The sequence below is a fragment of the Bos mutus genome, chromosome 6 (genome assembly GCF_027580195.1).
Source record: "Bos mutus isolate GX-2022 chromosome 6, NWIPB_WYAK_1.1, whole genome shotgun sequence".
Taxonomy (NCBI): domain Eukaryota; kingdom Metazoa; phylum Chordata; class Mammalia; order Artiodactyla; family Bovidae; genus Bos; species Bos mutus.
Window position 1 is genome coordinate 14,828,107 of NC_091622.1, and position 26,370 is coordinate 14,854,476.

At 49.5% G+C, this 26,370-nt stretch overlaps 1 protein-coding gene across 5 annotated transcripts; it reads left to right on the plus strand.

The window, feature by feature from the left end:
- Positions 1-4,664: 4,664 nt before the first annotated feature.
- Positions 4,665-25,076, plus strand: PITX2 (paired like homeodomain 2). Of its 5 annotated transcripts, none has more exons than XM_070372014.1 (5): positions 4,665-5,262; positions 9,115-9,170; positions 9,634-9,771; positions 21,103-21,419; positions 23,825-25,076. In XM_070372014.1, the coding sequence occupies exons 2-5, from the start codon at positions 9,125-9,127 to the stop codon at positions 24,386-24,388; spliced, it is 1,065 nt and encodes a 354-aa protein (XP_070228115.1). In that variant the 5' UTR covers positions 4,665-5,262; positions 9,115-9,124; the 3' UTR covers positions 24,389-25,076. The 5 variants fall into 5 exon arrangements, with proteins under 5 accessions (XP_070228115.1, XP_070228116.1, XP_005896281.1 ...); XM_005896219.2 differs by having other exon boundaries at positions 4,671-5,262; positions 21,103-21,308; XM_070372015.1 differs by lacking the exon at positions 9,634-9,771 and having other exon boundaries at positions 4,668-5,262.
- The last annotated feature ends 1,294 nt before the right edge of the window (positions 25,077-26,370 follow it).

A 26,370-nucleotide genomic window follows, 5' to 3' on the forward strand; every position in this document is an offset into this window, starting at 1 on the left:
GGGGATTTTAAAAAAGCGGTTGATGTGGTAATTAAGAATTTTGGTGAGCGCCTGGGCAGGTCACCTCCTTTCTCAGATCAGAGCCCCATCAGAAATTCTTTCAAGTGTCCTTCTGCGTCGCCAAAGATGACAACAGCAAATCAATAAGTGCTTGAAATGAAAGGGGATGTTGGCGAGCCCCCAGGCTACAGATTTCCCGCCGCCAGCCTGTTCTGAACTCCTAGCGTGCCTTTGCACCGTCTCTCTTAAGAAGAGCTACCTTTTATTCCAATTCTCAGGACGAAGGTAAGTGCTCAGTTAGCATATCTATTAAAAGTCGGCTCTTTTTCCAGCTCTCGCTTCGGGCCGAGAGAGCGCTGCCTCCGTTCGCCAGCCGGCGGGCGAGGGGAGAGGAGAGGAGCTGACTGGCCAGGCCGCCAGCGGGGCCACACACCTCCCGCGCTGGCCCAGCTGGCCCCAGGATTGAGCGCTTCTAGGTCCGAGCTGGAAAGTCCTGCCACAGCAAACGGCCTGAGCGACGGCGGCCTCCGGAGCGCTTCTTCCACTTCATTTATTTACAAATAAGCACAAAATCACTAACAACAGAGAAGGGCCCGTGCTCCAAAATTACAACTTGGAATCACCGGAAACTCCGTTCTGAGTTCCAGACCTTGGTCTTTTCCCCTACCAATAACCATCTCTCCCCTAATATGCCTTGATTTGACAATCTTTCCAGAGCCCAATATCAGGAGACGTTTTAATTAGGTAATTCATTAGTGAGTCAATACAGACATTGATATATTCTTTTAGCTCAAGTGGTTAAGTACTAATTTCGAAATGATTATAAAACACCGGAATAGGCAACACATCGTAATTTTAATTTATATGCAAATCAATTGGTTCATCTTTAACACCCTTATAAAAAAAAAACAATTATTGTATTGTAGCATCGGAGGTAGGATCAGACCTCCTGAATAAATTTGGAAATAAGGCCTGGACTGGGAAGAAAATTTAGAACAGCCAACAAATCAATAATGTTTGAGGCAGTTAAACATCTTTAGCCATTGGTATTTACATACTCGCTTGTTTTCAGATAAGGAGCTGGGGAAATTGATTGCCAGAGCTGAAATCATAATCCAGAGTGAAAAAAGTAAATGGTAGCATGCAGCCAGTCACTGCGGGCTTGAAAATAATACTGTACCTTTCCTAAATCCTAACTCTTGGGTGAGAGGAAGTTGGCAGAGGTCACCCCACATTTGTCCTTGGTTTTGCCCTGCTTTGATCACAAAATGCTATGTCCTCCCTGAGTTTCACAATATGCTCCTTATTCTAACAGTTCTGTCACTTGTTTCAAAGTGTTAGAGGGAGGGGCATAATTCAGAATCTCACTAGAACTTTTCTGAACCCATGTAACCAGCACCACTTTTCCTATGCTGATTTATTGGGGTGAGAGGTTGCCTTATGTCTAATTCTCTGTCCCCCCCAACACACACATTAAACCTGATCATCAAAAAAGACAAAAGGAATGGGCAGTGAAAAATGGTGCAGCGCACAGGTTTAATGGAAAGTTATTATCTTTAGACATAGTTCAAAATTTTGGAAAAGTGAAAAGCACATTTACTTCTGGGGGAAAAAATTTTTAAGATGTTCTAGAACAGTGAATCTCACCAGGCGATCGGCGCTAGGGTTGTTTATGTAAAAGTGTAACATCCTTGAAATTCACTGATATAAGGTCAGTGTCTCCCCACCACGGCTCCCAGCCAGGAGATCTGGCCCTTAAGGAGCTGGTACCTTTGATGCTACAATCTTGTTTACATCTGCAGGGCAGGGAATTGCTTGCTTTGCTTGAACGCTCCCTCCACCCCCTTCTAATTTGAAGTAATCGGAATCTAAATACAATTGCCAGGGCCCACTCTTCCATTTCTGCTCCGACGAGAGAAAAACCTGAAATCCACGTCTTAAATCAGCTCGGTCGGTGGTTTGTAGCACACACACACACACACACACACACACACACACCCCAGCACCCTGCCTTTCCTCTGCATGCCTAATGTATTCCCTGGTGGTTCTGGGCATTAATTAGTTGTTTAATAGGAGTATGACTAAAAATGTAAAAGAAGGATTAGGAGCATGAAACGTATGTCCAGCTCCTTCCACACACTCGAGGAGGGAATGAGAATCATTCTGTATCTTCTATTTCTCCAGGAGCCATTTGCATTTCCCACCAGCTGCTCACTTCAGCTGCACTGGCGCTGGGCGAGGCGAGGACCCAAAAGCACGGCGCGGTGTCTGCGGCGGCCGGGACTGGGGTTAACTAGCCCCTGTCAGGCGAGACTCCAGACAGAAGGGGGGCGAGGGGAGTGTGAGCTTCCCGGAGCCCCTCCATCCCAGCCCCGGTTTGCAAACCTCGGAATACTGAAAGGGGGAGGGGGTGGCACGCGCTTATCTGCGCGTCTCTCCAGCGCAGTCCCTTTCTCTTTCCCTTGTCTCCCCGGGCGTCTCCGACTGTCTCTGGTTTTCTCACTCTTTCCCCACTTTTCCGTGAGATTCTCCATCCTTGCCTCCAGATGAAGGCAAGGCTGTTCTGCTCTGAGCGTCTCTTAATCTCTATAAAAATAAAAGAAAAGAAGGAGGCAGACATTAAACCATAACTCAGGGGTCTGGGGAGGCGGCAAAAAATCTTTGATGGGTAGAGAGGAAAATGTCTTTCTTGGACTAAATTATGTGATATGTTGTGACCTTAGATTTCAGTCGTGGGACTTGGGAGAAATTTGATTTTCTTGCCTCAGCACGATTTCAGAAATCAGAAATAGAAATCCTCTGAGACAGAGGGGAAATAAAAGTAAAAACAGCACGCGGGCATTTCCCCCTCATTTCTCTCCCCTTAAATAAAACTGTCTTGAATTTCCACCAGTAAAGAGAGAAAGTTTGAGTTTTCACGGATGTTATGTGGAGGTTAGAAATGGCTTAAAAATCTAGACTTCTCGTCAGTTTTCTTCCTGGCTGAAGAGGCTAACCCTTTCCATAAAATGAGTCCATCTGTCGACTGTTAGCTATTTCAAAGTGAAGGGATTTAGCACTCAAAACAAATTGAGCAAGTTTGTTTGCCTGTTTTTACTGCTAACTCAAATGAATTCAAAACACGGAGTAATTCAAGAAAACACATAACATATTCCAGACAGCTCCCAAATGTAGGGAAAGCCCAGCACCTATATGGTGACCTGGGTTATTTTAAACACCAGGCTTTCAAAGATGTATATATTTCACACACATTCTCCTGGCGTCATTATATTTTCTTAAAATTGCGAGATTTGGTATACTGATGTAGGAAGAGCAATACAACTTTTAGAGGGGATTTTATCCTCTCCTGAGACCCAAAGATGGGGGGCCTCTCTCATGGTGGGCCTGGTTGAGTTTTGCTCCTATGCAGGAAATAATATTAATGAGAATATAGGACCAGGAGCTGTGGTTGTTTTCCCACACTTTCCAAAAACCTACACTAACAGGATGCCCTAGAGACTGAAAGAACTTTGTCCAATCTGCCTGGCAGAGCCTTCCCACCTGGTCTTCCAGCGACTGGTGTTTATAGTCCTACCACTCAAAGGCGGGGTACAGCGAAAATATCTTCTGGCCACCAAAACACAAGCCCTTGCTGGAGTCAAGAAATCAGAAAATCAGGGTTTAGAAGTAGGGCACGCTTCGGAGAGCGAGGGGCAAATGCCCCTTCTGTTTTTACCCTTCTGTTTTCACACGTTCTTCGATTTTTAGGAGCAAATGTGGATTTGAGGGGAGCTTCCTTTCCCACCCCCACTGCCATCCCTTGCAATTTAATACCATGCCCGCCAGGAACCTTAACCTCGTCATTTTAAAAAATGAGATAGCCGTGACCCGGAGTGAACTTGTTGAGTGTAAGTACAGCAGAGGAAATTCTAGACTCCATGAGCACCGGAGCCTTGTCCAGCGCAATCCCTCGGTGCACACCGGTCAGTACGCGGCCGTGCCCACCTGCGCGCAGACACCGGGTGCTGTGCGCCGGGTCCACTCGCCTTGACCTCGACATGGTGTCGCCGCCGGCTGTGCTGGGCCTTCCGCGGAGGACAAGCCGGTAGCTCCCTTCTAGCTGTCTCCCTCCTACCCTCTTCCCAAACCCAGCCATCCCACCGACCCCCTGCTCATCCCACTTTTCCAGATTTCTACTGTCATCCTCTTTCACCCCATCTCGCAACCTTCTCTCCAGCTTCCGGCCTTCCTCCGCAATCCCTGGTATCTATGAACTCTTTCCTCACCCTTGCAAGGCCTGAAAGAAGGTCACACACAGGCATATCAAACTCACACCCTACAAGCCTCGCCCCCAAACAAACCCAGGCATACTGTCCTTTGTTCCATTTCTTAGGCCACTTTCTCTGTCCCTGCCTCCCTCCCCGTCCGGGTTTCCACACACACACACACACACACACACACACACTCACTCTCTCTCTCTCTCTCTCTCTCTCTCTCTCTCTCTCTCTCTGTCTTTCTGTCTCTCTGTCTCTGTCTCTCTCTCTCTCTCTCTCTCCAGGAGAACGTTTCTCCCCGACGTCTCCCCGACGCCCTTGCCCTTCCCCTCTGATTTATGAGAGCTCCTGGTTTGGCGCAGAATCCTTTTTCTTCTCCTCCTTCCCATCCTCCCTTCTTGCCCTCATTTCCACAGTGGGAGTGCTCGCGCCTGCTGCTCTGTCCGCTCCTGTCTGAGCGCCCTGCCCGGCTCCCTCGCCTGGTTTCTTTCCCCGGGCTCCTCCTCGGGCTCCCGGCTCCTGGGCCCGCGGGCCTTCACCTCCTGCTCCTGCCGGGTTTCCCGTCGCCCCTGCTGGCTCCCCCCGCGCCCTCCTGAGCGCCGCGCTCGCTCCTTGATCGCCCGCCGCGCTGCCGGCTCGGCCGCCCGCCCGCCCGCGCGCCCGCCACTGTGCAGTGGAGTTTGGTGGAATCTCTGCTGACGTCACGTCACTCCCCACACTGAGTCGGAGCCGAGGGAAGAGAGAGGGATGAGAGCGAGGGAGGGGAGAGAGAGTGCGAGAGCGAGCGAGAAAGCTGGAGTAGAGCGCAAAGAAACTGCCAGTGACGGCTAGATTCCGGAGGCCGCTGCGCGCCCTTGGACCCCTCTCGGAACTTGGCACCCTCGGGAGCCCCGCAGTCCTCTCGGCCCGGGCTTCTCGGGCGCCGGCGGTGCAGTCCGCGTCTCGGTTCGCTGGAAATCTCTCCGGGACGCGGCGGGACGCGCAGACTGCAGCTCTCTCCCGGTAGCGGGTAAGTGGAGGCCGTCTCTCCCGCAGGGATGTGAGATAATGCGAGTTTGGAAATTTGTTCCACTTTGGAGAATCTTCTCCGAAGGTGATTTGTGGCTCTTGGGGGCTGTCTTCCCCCCGAGGTAACGCAGTTGGCAAACAGACCTTGCAAAGCCCTGTTCCTCTGGTCCCCAGCCACAGACACTAACAATCTATGGGGTGCTGAAGTCGAGTGGGAAGCGAGACCATGGCTGGCATTTAAAAGGAGGTATCTTCCCTTAAATCTTGGTGCCAACACTGCAGGGACAAATCCTCAGACAGAGGATTAGCATTCTCAAGATGAAGGGCCGGGTACAAAGTTTCAGCTACTGAAAGATTAGCCCCCTTCCCATTGTTACCAATTGGAAAAAAGATTCCATCTTAACTGGCAGTTAGTGACCTCTCAGGCCCAAGCGAATTACCTGGGAGCCAGGCCTGAATGCCAAGCTCACACAATTACTTCGGATTATAAATCCTTTAAATTGATTACCAGTCAACTCCAGTCTTGCACTTTGGGAGATACATTTTAAATGGATACAGGGGAGACGACTATTTTCCAACCATCCAGTAAGGGAAAAATTATGATTCTAAATCTTAGAAATATGTTCCTCTTTTTATTACAATTTAATGATTTCTTTTCCTTAGCAATTTAGATGTCAAACCATCATAGGGTCCTGTGATTTTTATTTTATTTGTGCAAGCAATATGTCTTATTAAACTAAAAATTTTTTAAACTTTTACTACCATGAATTAAAATAATATTGGAGTTCATACATCCTAAAATACTTTATGAAAAATTAATTTGATTAGAGATATTTCCTCACATTCTTTTTAGGCCATTAATAAGAATTAATGTTGCTTTTAACATCATTTTGGAGGAAATCCATCTAAAAATACAAACACCAGTTATGTAAAGGAAACAAAGCACATAAGCAATATAGGCTGAGGATTTCTGTTGATATTACATAAAATAAGCATCCAAAGTTTCAATAGTCAAACTTTGCCTAAAAATGAAATAGCTACTTCATGTATGGAATGTTTTGCTCTACCTCAGCAAAACAACACTTAAATTATTCAGGTGCTTTGTTCCTCAAGTTGAGCATGTTTGTCCCCAAGTGTTCCTAAATCACCAATATTAATTGGTTTAAAAGAAGGCTTAAACTGCTAAAATACAGAACTGCATTAAGCAGTATTTTAATTTCCTTAAATGATTACCTACTGCAAATTAATTTACTGACTAATCTCACTAATTTAGTTCATTTAAAACATATGTTCTTATCATGTTTATTTTTAAACTTTCATCAAAGATTTTGTTATAGGATAACAATGTGAATGGAAAGGAGGGAAATGTGAAAGGATGTGGAATTATTAGGACTATGTTTCATTCCTACAATTTCATCTTATGGCAATCATCAGAAATTATTTTTAAGCAAATTGTTCTATTTCTTAGGGCTTGCCTGCTTGCATTAGCCAGTGTGGTTCAGGGTGTTCCCATTAGCTGTGTTGTGCTTTTTAGTGAGCTCACAATAGAAAACTCAAGTTGACCAAAACAAGATTGCCTGGCATATACATTCCAACCAGGACATGAACTTTTGGGGTGAGAACACCTTTCCAACAGGAAAAGTTGCTCATCTTAATTTGTGAGATTAGCCACTGAAGCCCCTCTCTAAATCTGGCAGCCAAATTTGTCTTGTAAGACTTGTCTTGACAGGGCAAGTTTAAGGATCAGCAGACGGGAGGGAATTGGAGGTCTCTTTTAAAAAATTACCTTCCCCAGTTATTTAGATTCAATTCATCTAGCAGGTTTGGTCATTATATGAGGGGGAAAAAAGTGCAAATCTCAGGACTCATTTTGACTGCAAAATAAATCCCCAAGTCACAAGGACATGTAGGAGTGAGCTAAGGAACATGCCTTGACCTTCTTTTCAGTCTTTAGAGAGGAGTTCTTGAAGATTTGTTTTGTATTGCTTTGTTTGGTCTTCAGCACTGAAGCGTGGGAGTGGGGGGGCGGGGAGAGAATGTGTAATAATCGACTGACTTTACACTGAGCAATCCGATCTTTTTCTTTTATAGATTTTACTATTTTTAAAAATAAAAACTATCTGCGGTTACCATCTGCAAAGCTCTGGCTACGGGCTAATAATGCAGCCAATTCAGAAGTTAAAAAAAAAAAAAGATTATCGAAATGATGATGACATGCAAATTTTCCCCGAAATTATCATAAGTAAACATTTGAAGTCTGGACTAATAAAATCCCATCTGTGTTACTTCATATCGAGTTAGTAGAAAGCTGTGATAATGAATTTTGTAATATCTCACGAACAGACATCTCAATCAGGGACTAATCCTGTGATTTTACTGCAGAATCACTAAATCTGGAACCGCCAAACTGCTACTTCTGGGCCCCCGAGCCCGCCAGGATCGGCAGAGCCCCCGCCCGCGTCCACCCGCGTCTCCAGGCTGGTGGGGGAACTGCCTGGAGAGCCCCACCCCCTGGATCCCCAGGCTGCTGCGCTAGGCAGCGACCTTGGCCCGAGGCCCCTGTGTCCCGGCTCCTTCCAGGAGAGGCCGAGGAACCTAGAAATGCGACTTAGGCCAAAGCCAGACCCTCCCCGCCCCCCCCCCCCAGCTCCCTGCCCAACCTCTGCCCCTCGAACAACCGGGCAAACGCCCGCCCGAAGCCCCAGCCCTGGATCCGTGCGAGGTGCCCTCCCGCCGCCGGCGTACCCTGGTTAGCGTGGAGCGAGGCAGGCGCCGAGATCCGAGGGGCCTGGGGAGCTGGGACCTTCATTCTTTTCTTCTGTCTTTAAAGCAGCCGCCGCTCTTCTACCCACCCCGACAGAGCCCCCTTGCCACCCACCTCTCCCGGTTTGCCTGTGGCGGAGAAAGGGGCGCGCATTAAACGCCTGGCTCTCTGCGTTGTGGTTGGAAATTTTAAAAAAGATTTGGTTTGCCGGGCAGGAGAAGGGGGAGAACTGGGGGGAGCCGTTCTCTCAGAGCTATTTCTCTACCCTTGGCGGGCAATAAACGCTCCGGGGACGTTTGCCCGCTCTCCTCAATCTAACTCACTCCACCTCGGTTCCCCTACTCTGCGATCTTAAATCATACTTTTGGGTAAATAAATGACCGGGTGAGTATCTCCAGGGGAAAGTGTGGCTAAATATGGAAAAGTGGCTTCTGATAGAAGAGAGGCCCGAAGCCAGTCCGCTCTGAGCATCCTAGGCCTTGGAGTCCTGTTTGTTTCAGAATTACAGAAAATCGAGGCGGGGGTGGGGGGTGGGGGTGGGGGGGTTCTATCTAGGACAGGAACAACTTGACTCTAACACTCTATAAATGTTTACTGAGCTTCAGCTAAAGGACAAGCGCTGTGCTGGCCTTCGCACACAGCTCCCCACGGAGAAAGTCCTCTTCACCAAAATTTTGTATCCCCCCCCTAAGCTTGTCCTCGTGTTCAGACGGGCTTTTAACCCCTGACACAGGCACCCCTGTGAGTAGTTCCACAGCTTGGGTTCCCAGAACGCGGCTTTATCGGCCAAGAGCCCCTGGACCCATTGGCGGCAGTTCTGTAGAGAGATCCCCCCTCCACACACACTCCCACCCCCTCACACACACACTTTGGTAAACATTCAGACGTCCAGGACCTGGGGCAAGGGTGGGGATGAAGCCAGGCTCGTGCTGCCAGAGACTGCCAGGTCCGAGAAACACTCCTGAAACCTAGTACGGAGAGGAGCCTGATGGCTTGTGTTGAAGTCGTCTGCCCCACAGGTAGCCTCCTGCGAGCCCTGTGCGCCCGCCCGCCGCCGCTTCTCACAGGCCTCCTTCTCTTGTTTTGCAGGTAACGGGGAATGGAGACCAACTGCCGCAAACTAGTGTCGGCGTGTGTGCAATTAGGTAAGAGTCGTATCTTCTGCCAGGGTCACCCGACCTGAGACCGCGCCACGCGAGGGCGGCGAGAGGGCACTGGTCTTATAGCGAGGCCGCGCGAGGGGCACTTCCCGGAGGGGCCGGCCAGGGCAGGAAGGAAATCAGAACCTGGACGCCGGGGGACTCTCCTAGTGGGGGGCTGTGGGTGGGGAGGGAACCGCGCGCCGCGTCTCCAAGCCTCGGCCTCCTTTTCGCGAGAGCCGCTGGTAGCCCGGGAGGCGCGGAGACAGAACATCGCCCTGCGCCGGGTTGCCAGACGGTCCCGGAGACTGGTCCGTCCTCCGCTCTTTCCTCTAACTGGGTCTCTGCTCTTTGTCCCTCTCTTTTCTCGTTCCTGCCTCCCTCCCCACTCTCTTCCACACCCCGATACTTTCCCCCGCCGTCCGGGGCGTCTCTCTCCCTGCACGTGGGGCGGGTGCGCGTGGCCCAGGCGTGCAGCCGGCGGCCGTTGAATGCCTCTTCTCCAAAGACTCCGAAATCAAAAAGGTCGAGTTCACGGACTCTCCGGAGAGCCGGAAAGAGGCGGCCAGCAGCAAGCTCTTCCTGCGGCAGCATCCCGGCGCCAACGGTAAGATTTGGAGCGAGGCGCAGGCCGAGCGCTGGGCGCCCGCCTCCCGGCCTCCGGGGCTCGAGTGAGGCGCACGCGGGCGAGGCCGCCAGACGGGGCGCGCCTGCTCGGAACTTAAGACACTTGGCCTCGGGTTGGGACGGGAAGCAGCCGTCCAAGGAACGTTAATTCCTTTCCCGAAATTATACTGCACTCCTGAGACCCATCACCTCTCCCTCTCCCTCTTTCCTGATGATCTCCTGATGTGTGGCCTGATGTACGCACACCCCGAGCTACCTCCGTGCCTCTAGCTGGAGTGGAAAAGTGGTCCAACAGCGACCTCTGTCGCTCACTACGTCCCACTGCATGCAGCACCAGCAGGGCCCACCCCGTCCCGGCGGCCCTCGGCCGCGCCCCGCTCAGGCTTGTGGGTGCGGGGTTTACCGCTGAAGGCCAGCGCGCGAGGCTTGGGTTAGCATAGGTTCGCCCCGGTGGCTAGGTGGAGGAGCTGACAACAGCCCTACGGAGCCGGAGGGCAGCGACTGCGCGCAGCAGCTGAGGGGGGAATGGAGTGTGTGACCCGGTGGCACCACCTACCTGTGGTGCTGGTTGCAGGGTCTGGGTTTTGGCGGTGCGATCGATGGTCTGGTTTTATTCTGGAAGAGTCAAGGGCTATTGCTGCTCGAAGTCTGCAAGCGTAAAACTTAAAACGTCCTCTATGCACAGACCCAGTTGAATTGAATCGTGGTCTTCAGGGGTGTGTGTGTGAGGGGGAGGGAGGTTGAAGGGACAACCTTTCCTTAGGAATACAAGAAAGACTCAAATTTGCCGTTCGTCTATTCTCCATGTTTTCCAGGCTCCTTAATAAGTAAGTGCCTATTCTTAGGAGGTTGTTGACCTTTGATAATGTGAGGACATAACCACCCACCCACCTACATACACACACACACACACACACAGACCTCCGCCCCTAACCACCACTTTCTGGATTAAAATGTAAAGATACATATGTAATATGTGCTAGAGGGGGGCGAATTGGGACCCCCGCCAAGTAAACTTGTCAAGAAGAAAACAAAAGACTCCGCATTGGGCTTCCCAGTGAATCGGAGAGAAAAGCACCATTTGTTGCAATAAAACGCCCAAAGTGGTATGGAGCTAACCGGCCTCGACACCGCGAAATATCGCTAGTTCTCCTGCTGGGCCAGTTAAACGCTCACTTGTCCAGGATTAACCCCATGGGGTTAAATGGGGCCTTGCAGAGATAACGTCGGGTGATTTCTGTCATTAAGATTGTGTTAAATTCTTCTTCTGTTTGATAATCGGTCGTAAAAATAAATTATTACACCGGAGTATGTTTGGGATATGGTTAAAAATCAAGAGCAGCGATGACTCCCGGAGAAAATGCTTTGTGCTGGTTGAGCCCTGGCTCCGGCCGGACTAGGGGAGCTCCCCAATGTCGCTTCGCACAGCGCGGGCTGGCCGCCGCCCAGCCGAGGCTGACATTTCTCCTGCTTTCGGGGCCGAGAGATGCCAAATGTCTTTTCCTATTCTCACACGCATCTACCTGTTTATTGCCCCCAGGAATGGTTTTGAGGACAGGTGGTTACCATGGGAGTTTAGGACCTCTTAACCGAGAAGTCTGAGGTGGGATGTGGGCTTCCTAGGTGGGCAAGAAGTGGGGGAGAGCCGGGGAGTCCTGTTCGCTGCAGTCAGTCACAAGTCACATCCTGGGCAGGTGGGCCTGGGTGTTTGCTTTTAATAATTAGCAAGTAAATAAAGAGCTAGAAATAATAAATGATTTTTCTTAACCATTACATTTAGGCCCGGATTACTTTAGTGCTGGAAAAGGCTCTTCTCCACACAGCCAATAGTGTGTTTTCTGCCTTTTGAACTGAAGAAGAAAATTGCTGCCCAAACATGTTTAATGCCATTAATTAAGAAGAGACACGTGATAGGAAAAAATGCTGAAAATCTTGATGTTATTGGCTTCTAGGGAATTGGGTAGACCAAAAATGTCACACGAGTGGGGCAAAGCTACATAGTACCACTGAAAGAAGGTTGCCAGAGTCCCCTTAATGAATATAAGTAAATTTAACTTATGGAGTATGCAAACTCCTAGCCACAGCTTCCTTTAAAAAAAAAAAAAGAAAGAAAGAAAAGATTTTTTCTCCTTAACTCTTTAATAGGTTTTATTTGCTTTTTTTTTTTTTTTAAGCGAAATAACTGACTAGGGTCACTATGATTATTTGATTCTTAAAAACTAGCTTACTTGCTTTTAAAAAGAAAAAAAGGTTTATAATGACATGCGATTTTCAAAAAGGGCCATGATATCCTATTATTATATTGGCAGTACCCTCTCCTCATTTCCCCCAAACACCCTGTCCTCACTGAAGACTGAAAACGTTCTCTGAGTTGACAGGGTCGACCTCCTGGAGGCCCCTACTCTGTGTACCATCCCAGTTGAGTCCCCATTCTCTTGATACCCTTTGGAATGACCCAACGTCTGGCTCGAACCCTTAAACGGGAGCGGGCAGGAAGTAGGCTGAAAACCTCCTAAAGCCAGAGGTTTGAGAGAGGGTGAAGAGAGGAGCGGCTAGGTATGGTAAGTGAAGAGAGGAAGAGTTGACACGTTAAACAGTACTCTCCCCCCTTCCCGGCCCCCTTACAAAAGGGGCAGAGGCCCGCTTGGAACATCTCCCTAGAACAGACGTCCTTGGCTTTCCTTCCCTTTGGGTGTCCCAAAACGAGTTTCCGTTTGGCAGAACTCAAAAAGTTGTCTTGACCTTCAGGAAGAGGATGGAATGATCCTCCCCTGCCAATAACCTTTAAATTTCGGGGTAGTGACCCTGGATTGGGGGCTGTAATCCACCGACCTGCCGAGATCGGTCCCGGCGCCTGGCTTCGCGACCAGACCTGGGGCGGGTATCTTCCCCGGGCCTCCCCCAGCGACTCGATTAATTTTTAAATCGTTCTGGCAAAGCAGTTGAGCTGAAAGCGTTCGCCCCGGGCTTCTGGTGCGCGCACTTTCTTCCCTAGGGACGAGGACGCCAAGGCCGCAACCGCGACACACACCGCCTCCCGAGGCAGCAGCCGGCTCTCCGTCTTCCTCAGAGCACCCGGGGTAACCCCGACGCCTTAACGGCCGCAGAGCCCTATTCATTCAATCACCAAGTGCTCGCGAAGCACATTCACCACTGATTCCTAATGTCCCCCAAAGCAAGTCACCCGATTTCTCTACGCCATTACCAAACGACTTTAATGCTAACAAGCAGACCCGCAAAAGCAGCCCAGACCACCTCCAGCAAAAAGCAAAACCGTGCTGCGTGGGGCGGCGGTTGGACCTGAGCTTGGTCAGAGAGAAAGGGGGGTATTTAAAAGGGTGGTGTTAATCTTAGTGCTAACAGGGGGAGGGGGACCGGGATGTGCTGGAGGAGAGTGAGGAAGAGCGGACGTGGGGAAGGAGAGCATTCCTTTTTTTTTTTTTTCTACTCACAGCCCACCCCGCGCCAAATCTGCAGTTTATCCGCAGAGCTGCCTCTCCTTTGTGTGTGGATATGTTTTCCCCAAGAGGGGAAATTGTCCGAAAGTAGTCAGTCCCCAGCGGTAGGCAGTCTTGACCGGTCGCGTTCTTCGGTGCCGCCGACGCGGTGCGCGCTCCAAGGTGCGCAGGGCTGGCTCTGCAGTTAACCCGCACCGCCCGCCGGTAATGTATGCAGCAGTTGTTAGAGCGACTCCGGGGAAAAGGAAATGTATAACGAAAGCTTATTCGTGAGCAGGAATATACTAATGGGACAATCTGATGTCTTCTTAATCCTATGTAAAAAGCTTTGTCGTCTTCCTAATATTGACTGAATGGGTAATTAATGGCTCTTCATCTAGGCGAATACCCTATAATCCAAAGATAGGCAAAAGACAACAAGCCCAAGGTGGAAGACAAAAGGCCCAACTGCGGTCGTCACCCTCCTCCCTCCCACCCTGCACTCAGGGTCTTCAAATGGGAAAGTTTCCTCTCAGGAGAAAAAGGCTAGAGTAGGAGAATATGCATACTTTTCCCGGGCTAGATTTAACCACAGAACCTGGCTGCCCAGCTCCATACTCCACTACTCTGTCTCTCCCCCACCAGCCCTTCCCTCTGCGTTTCTTTCTTCTCAATTCCTCTAGAAAGCCCCCCACCCCCCGACCCTTCACTGTGGCCCAGTTCAGCACGTTTCCCCCCAAGGCACCCATTTTTCATTTAGAAAAGCGATTGATCACAGAGGACCAATATATGAGGTCCTCTGAGTCAGGCAAAGAATTAAGTGCCTTTCTGAAAAAAGATAGAGATTCCATTCTTTTACAACCCAAGACAGACAATCGGTGAGAACTAAGGTAGTTGGGAGGGGATGGAAGAAATTAATAGAAGGAGAGGTAGTAGGCAAAATTATGTATACATGTTAAAGAGTGATCAGGAGTGATGGAGTCAACTCCACTGTGAGGATCTGACATGGAGTGCCCAAGATTCTCCCAGCGTGTTTTTAACAGGCTGACATTTTAATTTAAACCTTTAGAAGTAATATATTACTTGGGTTACTACAATGAGGTGGGTTCCTTTTTTTTTGGGGGGGGGGGTCAGCTGACAGCTTTTAAAATATTATTTCACTAGGGAAATAAAAGCTTCATCTCAGATTATAGGTGGGTATTTTTGGATTTATGTGATTTATGGTCACCATGACAACTAATGCTGAATGTTAGCTACCAGCATGTCTGGGAGAGGGGAAGACAGAAAGAAGGGGAACAAGAGAAACAGAAAGGGAGACAGACATGAGCAGGAGAGGGGAAAAATAGAGAAAAAGAGAGAAGCATTTCAATCCAGTTTTTTATAAAGTGACTTTAGTTAGTCCCATGTCACTTCTGTCTCTCTGGACCTAGAGATTGATGTTTATTCATTCCTTGTCTTTCTTGTATCCCATACACAAGTATACCGTTCTCTTTATTTTTCCACGTGTAGTTGTGTTCTGCGATTAAATGAGCACCTAATAAACCTGTAGCATTAACAGGCTGCTGTGAAAAGGCACTACCGCGTGCCTGCTTAGTGATTGTAGCACCCCCACTAACACGACCCAGAGCTTCCTCCAATCTCTGGCTCTTCTCTTCCCCTGCCAGTGTGGGGTGAAGAGAACCCCCCAGCCAGTTACCACAGACTTGAGGTGGTTGTGTGAGGGACAGAGAGATGGGTACCATTTGCAGGGACCCAGAGAGGGTGGGTGTTGCTCAGTACCTCTACAGACTTCTGATTCTGAAAGAATCTGCCACTTTTTGCAAACCTGCACTTTTTAAAATTGCATTTATGGAACTGGGGTGGGGGGGTGGATCAGTCACAATAAACCTTTAATTTCTGGGTATTCCAGCTGCATGGCTCAGGTCTGGGAACAGCAAAGAGGCCCTTTCCAGCATGATTTGTGTGCAAAGAAAAGCCAGGCAGAGGAAGGAGGGGAGGCAGAGCCACTTCTCGGGCAAGGTGCAAGGTCTCCCTCTGAGCTCTGCACCCTACACTGCATGCTCATGCACACACACACACACACACACACACACACACACACTCATGCCTGTCACAAGCCTTCGAGCTGAGTCCGGCAGGATCTCATCCTTGAGCTAATCTGGACCGTAGCAAGACTCCCACCCCTCTATGGCTTGACAGCTCAAGGAGACATCTAATTTCCCTATCTTTCAGATGGGCTTTGAGGACAGACTTTTTTCCCCCAGAGTCTCGAGTCGCTCGCTTGGGTCCCAGTTCACATCTCTGCTGCCCGCTGCAGAGAGGTTAGCGGTGCTGCCTAACCCCTCTCATCGAGATGGCCAGAGGGCCTTTGTGCAACTAACACTAAAGAGTGTGAAATTAAATAAGACCTTAAGACTGGTAATCGGTGGCAAATACCAGCTAGAAACATGCCTAACCCTGTGGCACACATTTCCCTCCTCAAGGGTCTTTCTTTGAAAGAATAAGCAAGAAAACCTGATCAAAACGATATCTTCTGAGTGGAAAAGCCAAACCCATACTGCGCTTCCTGTCCTCTCCCCACCCCAGCCATGCAGCTTCCCTGGACCAACTATGCTGATTTTTTTTTTTTTTTTTCTGGAATGACAATTTCTGTGATGGCTGCTGAAGACATAGTCATTTCTTTTTTAAAAAAAAATATTTATTTGTTTGGCTGCACTGAGCCTTGGTTGTTGCTTGTGGGATCTAGTTCCCTGACCAATGATCAAATCTCAACCCCCCTGCACTGGGAGCACAGCCTTAGCCACTGGACAACAAGGGAAGTCCCACAGTAATTTCTAGAACCAGCTAAAGAGTGGGGTGGGGGATAGGTCATGTAATAGTAGTGTTGAACTTGCAACATACCTAAGATTCCCTTACTTTCAACTCCTTTGTCATCTATATTGCCCACACCTGTGCACCCACAAGTTTTTTGTAGACTAAATCTAAAAATTGCCCACCACCACTACAGTTTTAACTGAAAAGTGTTTCTTGTACTATACACTTGCTTTTCCTCTTCTAGACTTGTCATGTTGGAGCACCCCTACCAACCATGGAGTGAACATGTTGGACCTGGCAGGGTGTCACCCAGTATCAATGTGTAAAGTGATCTGAAGATTAGGAGGGAGTTGAACCTCTGGCTAGAAAAATGCAAAGAAATACCTCCCCTGCTCCTTTGGAGGGGAGGGGAGGATATATTATGTACATTCATTTCTATCTATAGAGGGGTATATGCATGATTTTGTTTTCACTTAACCAGAGTTCTTCAAATAATTTCTTTCTTTATTCGCCACTTGACTTTGCAGTGAATCAATACAGTTTAAGATTCTTATCTTTTTGGGCTTTCAAGCTGATCACCAGCACTTGCAACATCTCCTACACTTTGGCACTGTGAGGAGCTCCCACTTGCCCTTGGGTTTTTCACCCACTTTGGAGTCTAGGTTAGGTCCTTCATACGTGTGTATTTGCCTTGAGGAAAGTTCCGTTCATTGACAAAGCCAATGAGCTTAAATCAAAATTCCATGCATTTAATGAGAGATGGGCTTAGAAATCTACATGGCTCTGTGGAGCTTCTCAGCTCTTCTGAGTTTTGAAAACCACTCAGAGCCTTCACCAAAAATTTTAACTCCAGGATTTGAAACTTGAAGAAACAAGGAAGAGAGTATGTTCACTGTGGAGGAGAATCTTTCATTCTCTGATGTGATGGAGTTTCTTTGTGATATGAAGGCATGAGCATGTGCTGTTGTGGGGACTGTAGCTATGCCGAGGTTTAAGAAAAGGTATTGGAATATGATTAGTAAACATATTGGGCAGAAAAGAGCTGGATTCATATTGACTTAGTTATAGGTCATCGGCTGTCAGTGCAGTGGGAGGAGATATTTACTTTACGCATATACTTTATGATCTTGAGGGAATTAGAGGAAATTCAATAAGAAAATGGCTAGAAACATTTAAAACCCTTATTTAAAAGACTTAAGCAAATTAGAGTCTTATCAGATTAAAAACCACTACAAATGTAAGAGCATTGTCTTCCGTGAAACACTGGGGGGTCTGAGAAGGAGAGTCTACCAAATCTCAGGGATAAAACGCGTCATTTAAGCACCCGATAATGAGCAGAATGTAAATTAATTTAACCTTCTTTACCAACAGGCTGCTTATGTAATATGTATAATTTAGTGATAAGATTTCAGAACCTAATATAGCTGGATGGATGAGTCTCAGCTAATGCAGACCTGTCACATGGGGATGTGTTCTGCTCTGAGCAGGTGTGTGTGTGCATGGAATGGGGTTAACTGGAATAAAAGGTTAAAAAAACAGAAATGCTGATTTAAAGCTTCCTATGAAGAAAGCTCCTCCTGTTAACTAAAATCTTCTTACACTAGGATGATACTTTGGGCAGAGACTAAAAAATTCTCATTTGGTCCTTTGGACTGCTCTCAAGCTTGTTTAAGATGGGGGAGGAGTTGCAGATACCATGAGGTGGGGGAGCAGGGCAAAGGAGAGACACAAAAGTTACAAACATATTTGTTGTCCGCTTTATCCACTCCGCCTCAAACTGAATGAATTTCTCAATCTTGGGAACAAGAACAAGGAGGGAGTTTTTTGAAGATACCTCATACTGGTGTTGCAAATCATTGACTGTAATGTCAAACAAACACACATTCAGGGATGATAACACTAACTCCACAATAAAGCAATCGTCAATGCAGAAACCCAGGGGAGATTAGTTTGTGCTCTTCAGCTGACCTAAGCCAGAGGACAAAAGGACTTTCACAAATTATTTTGAATGATATCTTTGGATTTATTTCTTTAATTTCTGTGGAAATAGTGCTATAAAGATTTACGTGTCCCCAAAGGTGTTTTTTCCTTTTGTCTCAAATAAATGAACAAGGCTTTATTTTTCCTTGTTGAGTGTCCTCCTAGGCTTTTGCCCTTCACCCACAGCCTACTTCTCTGCCTGCTTGGACTCCAACAATTCAAGACAGCCTTGAGCTCCCTAGGAATAGAAAATGACTTCAAAATTATCCTTGAAATTGGTTATTTGGCAACATTCTTAATTGTATGAAAATTCATTAAAAGCATATTTTATATATAATTAGCTCAAAGTTGTTGATTCTACAGGCTTTATGGATTTGAATCTGATTGATAATAAAGTAAACAAGAGAGTCAAATTTAAAGCAAGATTCTCTGTTGGGTTAGGAGGTGCCTAATACAGTGTATAAGGAATTTGAAAGCCCTAGGATATGTGTCTTAATCAACGTTAAGTAGAATGGATAAGCTTTCAGCATTTTGAAAATGCTGGGTTAGGGTTTCTGTTCTATTGTGTGTTTTCTGTCTGGGGACTAATAAGCATTACAGAGAACGTGATCTGAGGCGACTTTTTATTCTTGTATAAATCCAGAGTGAACCACCAAACAGTTGTTCGTTTAAAGTCAAGGTAATTTTCTTTTGACGGGTCCATTTGCTTCTGATTTCTAATTTATTAGCTTCTCTTCTCAGGGCTCTGTCTTCTTTGCAATTAAAGTAAAGCTTCTTCAGATTAGCGCTGGAGCATTCACTTGACAGGTTGTTTGGAAAATTTAAGATCGGAGAGATGATTTGTTGGTGTTTTAAATTTTTTCTGGTTTTAAGTAGTATGTCTCCTTTCCTTGCAGGGGGAGAAAAACACCTCTAGGTAGGGAATGAGTGTAGTGAGACGCAAAAGGGGAGGGGGGTGCTGGGTGCCTGCCTTGTTGATCCTTGTACCCCTCAGCCTTCGACCTTTCCGCTTTTTTCCAAAGAGCTTTTTACTCCCAGCCTCGTCTTTCCACCTCCCCATCAAAACTAAAAGCCGGATCGTCTTGGGCCGGGCCGGAGCAGAATTCCCGGGAGCCGGCGGGTGTAGACTCTGCGGGCGCACCGAGGTATTAGCCCGGCCCCGCACATCTGATAGGTGCAGACAGGATGGGCCCGCCGTCACGGCTCGGGGGCTCCTGATTGGTATGGAGCCACGTCACTCCAGCCGGCGAAGGGTCTGGGAGGAGGCGGAGGCGGGGAGGGTCGGGGAGGGTTGGGGAGGGCAACGGCCGAGTGACGTCTCGGCACCAGGAAGCCCGCCTCTGGTTTTAAGATGTTAGGCCAACAGGGAAGCTTAGAGCCGCAGAACTGGTCCGTCGCTCGTCTGGGTGCTGGGAGCTGAGCTGCGGCGAGGCCAGGCTCGAGCTCTACTGCCCGAGGGGGTGTGCGTGTGCGCACCGCGGAGGGTGCGCCCAGAGGCCCGCGCCGCTGCCGCCGCCGCCGCCGCCGCCGCCACGGGAGATCTAATATCAGCTACCTGTCCCTGTCACTCTTGACACTTCGCTGTCAGGGCTGCCGCGCGGGGGGCGGGCAGAGCGCGAACGGCGTTAGCTTTCCTTATTGGAGGGGTACGAGGGGGAGGGAGGGAGGGAAGAAAGGGGTCTTTGCCCACTCTTGTTTCGCTTTGGAGCTTGGAAGCCTGCTCCCCAAAGACGCTCCGAACCATTCTCTCCTACCCACATCCCCATGTCTCTCCATTGACCCGCTGACTTTCGGCCGCTGGATCCTTTCGCTTGAGCCTTCGCAAGGAGCCGGGGGGCGGCTCGGCTCCAGGACTCCGCGCGGGTTGTGTTCCCGGCTCCGCCCGCGGCGGCCACCGCGAGGAAACTCCGTGCCTGGAGCGGAAAGCGGAGCAGGCGGCTGCGGCGGCCACGGGGCTTCGGCGGGGCAGCAACCCAGGACTCGTAGGGCGGCGCGCTCCTTCGTCCATGAACTGCATGAAAGGCCCGCTGCACTTGGAGCACCGAGCAGCAGGGACCAAGCTGTTGGCCGCCTCCTCGTCCTCCTCTTGTCACCATCCTCAGCCGCTGGCCATGGCTTCGGTCCTGGCTCCCGGTCAGGCCCGCTCCCTGGACTCTTCCAAGCACAGGCTGGAGGTGCACACCATCTCTGACACCCCCAGCCCCGAGGCCGCAGGTAAGGCGCCGCGCGGCCCCGAGGAAGTCGGCCCCTCCTGGGGGAGGCGTGGTGGGAGTGGTCGTTCGGCTCGCTCCCCGCAGAACTTCCGGAGCCAGGGTTGTACGTATCCCGCGTCCCTTCGCTCTGCATTGACTGCCCGGCTGGGGTGGCGCGAACCACGCGAGTCGTTCTGCACCGCCCCCTCCCCCCATTACGACCCTGACCTCCCTTCCTTTTTCTGGGTCACAAAAATCCCAGCATCTCCGTTCTAGACCTTCAGAGGCCGCTCCCCCCGCCCCCCGCCCTCCCCAACCCTTATGCGGTCCCTGTTCTTCTCTCGGCTTTCAGCTCCGAATAAGCTCCGCTTGTTAGAAAAATAGTTGTGAAACTACGCCTCAGAAGAACGGGCGTTTTTTGTTTTTGTTTTTTTCTCTTTCTTCTAAAGGGCAGAGGAACTTTGGTGCCTCGCCGAATCCCAAAGCGTACTTTTCCTAGCCTTTGGAAACCGCATCGATATCTGAGCTTTCTACCGGGGGAGTTCTGTAAAACACGCGCGTGAGGGTGCCCCGAGAGATTTTATGTGTCCGCTCAGAAGCGCATAAATACACTTGAAAGCACAGGCTATAAAAATGAATGTGCCTTAGCAGTGAGATAAACATGTAAATAAAACGTGCGGCGCTGGGGGAGGGGAGGAAATGGGGCGCGCACACCCACACTCACGTCTGTACACCCCGCAGACGCAGCGCTTTCCGTGGCCCGGAGCGGCGGCTCACACACTCCTCCCCCGCCAGACAGCCCGGCTCTGGCCTCTGCCGCCTGGTCCAGTTGGCGTTGGCAGGCAGCAGGTGGGCATGCTGACGGGGACCTCTGTGTTTCGTTTTCAGAGAAAGATAAGAGCCAGCAGGGAAAGAATGAGGACGTGGGAGCCGAAGACCCGTCCAAGAAGAAAAGGCAAAGGCGGCAGCGGACTCACTTCACCAGCCAGCAGCTGCAGGAACTGGAGGCCACTTTCCAAAGGAACCGCTACCCGGACATGTCCACGCGCGAAGAAATCGCAGTGTGGACCAACTTGACGGAAGCACGAGTCCGGGTAGGAGCCCGCACGGAGCCGGGGAGGGCGCTGCTGGGATGCCGGCCCTGTAGATCAGGAGGGAGGGCGAAAGGCAGAGCCGTCACCAACCTAACGGAAGCACGAGTCCGGGTAGGACCCCGTACGGAGCCGGGGAGCGCGCTGCTGGGGTGCCGGCCCTGTAGATCAGGAGGGAGGGTGAAAGGCAGACCCGTCCGGGAGAGCTCGAGTGGGTGCCTTTGCAAAGGCAGAAGGCCTCGTGGAGGCCCCAGTTGTGAGGTCACAGCTCCCCCTTCCGAGACCAGCCGCGAGCCTGAAGCAGGCGCCGGGAGCGGCCCCGGCTCACCGCCCCCTAACACAGCGCGCTCCCAAACGAGGCCGCGTGCAAGCCGCTGCACAGGGCATTGTGTTCCCGGTGTGCTTTCGCCAGAGGAGCGCTAATAAAATCCCTCCCAGGCCGGGAGCTGAGGACAGGCTCCGACCTGCGCGCATTTAACAAGGAAAACCCGCCTGAGACACGCAAGGGTTGGCCCTCCCTGGAGAACTTTCGTGCCCGGCCTAGCCGGGCCTTTTCTTTACTCGGCTCACCCTCATCACAAGGTCTTTGCGGTTTTTCTGCCACTCAGTTGTCTCCCACACCCTATACTCGGTTTTGTGATCTGCGGAAGCAGTTTTAATACAGAACTGCTATCCTGCTGTCCTCTTAGAAAGAAAAAAAGAAGAAAGACTTTTCTACTTGGTTTATTTATCTTCTCTCAGGAGACTGTTACACCCTTCCTCCCAATTATAATAGTTTTATTAAAGAAAAGGCTTACCTTTGTAGCAAATCTGTGCTTAATGAATTGGCAAAAATGAACTTAAATAAATTACACGGTAGCAATATCCTGGTTTGTGCTGGTCGGTGGAAAACTCCAAATTTGTTAGGATTCTGGAAGTAGAAAACACATAGCAAGATCCAGAGGTTTTGCTGTTTAAAAAAAAAGCTCTGGATGGAAAAAGAGCCCCCAGTTAGAACTGAGAAAACACTGTATAACACTAATGATGAAAAGAATAGACCAAAATGCGCTCCCAAAGCAGAGAGAGGAAGGCAGTCTCTGAGTGGCATCTGTGTAGGGAATGAGGCTAAGCTAGTGGATATAGGAACCAGGATGAAGTTGGAAATGGTTTTAGTTTAACAGCGCAGACCTATGTTCAGACCCGGGCCGCGTGGTTTTTGCGAAGGTCAGTTTCTCGTTAGCTTTCCTGCGCTTCTGGGGAACGGGCCTCGCACGTACTCTTCTCGCCTGGGCAAAGTTTAGGCGGCCAGGGTAGAAAAGGCAAGTAATTTAAATGAAAACAATCTATGGGGTCTCCGGAACCCTTTGGAAAAACCCTACCCCACCCTCTTCGGCTTTTCAGCAGTCCCTCGCGAGTCCCCTGCCGCCGCTGCGCTGAGCTCTCGCTCCCTCCGCCTGCCTCCTTCTAGGCCCGCTGCTTGTCCAGCCAAGTGGGGAATGAAGCTTGCTTTTTATAGCTGTCGGGTGCAAAGAGGAAGGGGGATAAAAAGGAAATCGAGAATGAAAGGGAAAAAGAAAAAAAAAAAAAACGGATTAGGCGTCTGGGCCTGGCTGAGATGTGTAATGTGAAACATCACCGGTGTCAGCTCGGAAATCTCGAGCCAGGCCTCACTCCAATACACAAAAGCCGCCGTCTGGGGCGACGGGCGGGCCCGATGTGGATTGAGAACGGGGTTGCGTCTGGGCCATCGGACGCGGGTGGGGGCTGGCCGGGCTGGGCGACCGCCGGCAAAGCCCTGCAACTAGGCCGTGCCGGAGCAGCGCCGGGCGCGCGGGCCTGCCCTGGGTGGGCGGAGAGTGTGAAGGAGCGGAGCGAGGGGTGGGGAAGGCTGTAGGAGAGACTCTTTCAGGGTTCCCGGAGATGTACACGCCAAACTCATGGGGTTTAATGAGCTGTCGGGGAGGTGGGCTTTTGCTTTTTATTTGGTTCTTTTGGCTAGGCGAGGAACGGGGTCGCGGCCGAGTGCCTGATGAGGGCGCTCGTTCTGTGGAGTAGCGGAGCGGGAGTGAAGATCCGAGAGGAGGAGGGGTTGTGGGAGAGAGCACGGGCCTCCCAGCCCCTTGTCCTCATCCCTGGGTCTGTGGCTTTGGAATGCAAGCAAGTTTGCAAGGTGGCCGGGGAAGGGTTGGGCAGAGAGCCCGCTGCTCCGCATTTATTTTTCAGTAAGTGTTTTTGGCCCCTGAGGAGGACCGGGGTTAGTGAACACGCCACCCGCAGGCCGCCTGGCGTTGAGCTGGGGTTTGTGGCGCGACTCAGAGGCCGGACTCGCAAGCCTGAACCGGTCGGGGCCTCTGTGTTGGGACGGGGCTCTGGCAGCTTGGGGCGCAGGGGAGGGGAGGTGGGTGGGGGCGGCTGAGGAAACTTGTGGCGGCGAGGGTGTACACTTATGTATCGGAGGGGGGATTGCTAGTGCTTTCCGGGAGCAAGGTTTTGCTAATCCGATCTGTGGCGTCTGTTCGATCCTTGCCCTCCATCCCCAGGTTTGGTTCAAAAATCGCCGGGCCAAATGGAGAAAGCGGGAGCGCAACCAGCAGGCCGAGCTGTGCAAGAATGGCTTTGGGCCGCAGTTCAACGGGCTTATGCAGCCCTACGACGACATGTACCCGGGATATTCGTACAATAACTGGGCCGCCAAGGGCCTCACTTCGGCCTCCCTGTCCACCAAGAGCTTCCCTTTCTTCAACTCTATGAACGTCAACCCCCTGTCGTCGCAGAGCATGTTCTCCCCGCCCAATTCCATCTCGTCCATGAGCATGTCGTCCAGTATGGTACCCTCAGCAGTGACCGGCGTCCCGGGCTCCAGCCTCAACAGCCTGAATAACTTGAACAACTTGAGCAGCCCTTCACTGAATTCCGCGGTGCCGACGCCCGCCTGCCCTTACGCGCCGCCGACTCCTCCGTACGTTTATAGGGACACGTGTAACTCGAGCCTGGCCAGCCTGAGACTGAAAGCAAAGCAGCACTCCAGCTTCGGCTACGCCAGCGTGCAGAACCCGGCATCCAACCTGAGTGCTTGCCAGTACGCTGTGGACCGGCCCGTGTGAGCCGCGCCCCACCGCACGGGGATCCTAGGACCGTGGATGGGGCAGCTCTGCCCTTAAAAGACTGGGAATTATGCTAGAAGGTCGTGGGCACTAAAGAAAGAAAGGGAGAGAGAGAGAAGATATAGGGAGAAAAGGAAACCACTGAATTAAAGAGAGCTCCTTTGATTTCAAAGGAATTTTCTCAACGTCTGACATCTTTCACTAAAAGTATTTCCAACAGTTTCGAGGACACACAAATGTTTGACTGGATATGACATTTTAACATTACTATAAGCTTGTTATTTTTTAAGTTTAGCATTGTTAACATTAAAATGACTGAAAGGATGTATATATATCGAAATGTCAAATTAATTTTATAAAAAGCAGTTGTTAGTAATATCACAACAGTGTTTTTAAAGGTTAGGCTTTAAAATAAAGCATGTTATACAGAAGCGATTAGGATTTTTCGCTTGCGAGCAAAGGAATGTATATACTAAATGCCACACTGTATGTTTCTAACATATTATTATTATAAAAAAATGTGTGAATATCAGTTTTAGAATAGTTTCTCTGGTGGATGCAATGATGTTTCTGAAACTGCTATGTACAACCTACCCTGTGTATAACATTTCGTACAATATTATTGTTTTACTTTTCAGCAAATATGAAAAAAAATGTGTTTTATTTCATGGGAGTAAAATATACTGCATACAAATTGGTCTGGATTCTTTCTGCCCTCCTCTGTCACCTGGCCAGGGTTTCTCAGTCACTACTTCCTAAACAAACCAGTTCCCTCTGCCTGCCTAGTTAAATACACAAGGCAGCAGGACTTATTTAAATTTGGTAGAAATAAATTATAGTCATTCATCAGAAACTCAAAAGAAAACAGAGGCACTCAGAAAAAAAAAAAAAAAGCTGCAGTCTGTTCTTGTCGCCCAGATTTTTCTTTGGCTGAAACCCAAGGGATTCCATTATTGCTAGCTAGCAAATAATATAAGAGAGAAAGAAGAAAGGAGAAAGAAATATAGAAAGTACCTTAGCTTGGAATGACTCTCAGGTTTACTCCTTTGGGGAGGGAACCAGCACACCCAGTAAATTGTTCTGGAGAAGTATGTATGTGTGTATACATGTACAGTTTATATACATTCCTCTCAAGAGGAATAGGTCTATAAGTTTACAAGGAAACACCTCCAGTTCAAAATATTTAGGCCTCCACGTTTATCTTTCAGGCTTAAGTAGAGAGATTCTTCATGTTATATTACATTACTATTTCCAAATCCTTTTGAGACATTAAAAGAAACAAAGCCCATTTCTAATAACCACAGCCCTTTAGTTTCTCAAAGAGCCCAGGGGTTGAGAGGTTAGAGTGGAGTTTCCTGAGTCTTGTCGAGCAATATGTAGTTGAGGCAAAGGTCATGCTCCCCGTGTTTTGTTTTAAATAATATTGACCCATTAATTCTAAACCTGCTTGTTCCTGAAATTATACAGGATTATAGTTTGCAAACTGCGGGACAATGAAGCAAATCAAGATGAATTACAGCCCTGGCCCTCCCTCCCATCCTCTGACATCTAAACGGGGAATGAGGTCGGTGTGTTTAAAAGAGCGTTAAGCACCCACTCTTCTTTTGTTGGTGGTTTTCAGCTTTTTTTTTTTTTAATGTGAAATTTAATTTTGTAACAAACAGTAGCAAATACTACTTAGTCCCAAAGACTTCATAACCGTGGCGCAAGGGAGCTCGGTGTGTTGGGGGCGGGGGTTTGGAGGGGAAGTTCTGAGGTCTTTTGCTATTCGGATCACTGCCCCTCCTCCCCCCGCGGTGGGCGACGACGACAAACATCACCCTGGGGAATCCGGAGCGAAAAGTAGCCGCGCGTTTTCTGGGGCCGAGAAAACCTGTGATTTTGCGCTTAGGTTGCTTTTATCTGACTGAGACTCTACCTATAAGCTTTTGGAGTTCAGACCCTGAGTCTTTGTTCTGCATGCGACTGCTGCTGCCACTTAA

Excerpts from the sequence above, each read along its gene's own strand:
- PITX2 (XM_070372012.1), top strand. The coding sequence starts at position 20,029 with ATGAACTGCATGAAAGGCCCGCTGCACTTGGAGCACCGAGCAGCAGGG. Across the intron at positions 20,237-21,102 it reads CCCCAGCCCCGAGGCCGCAG|AGAAAGATAAGAGCCAGCAG; the intron begins GTAAGGCGCCGC and ends TTTCGTTTTCAG. Across the intron at positions 21,420-23,824 it reads TAACGGAAGCACGAGTCCGG|GTTTGGTTCAAAAATCGCCG; the intron begins GTAGGACCCCGT and ends CTCCATCCCCAG.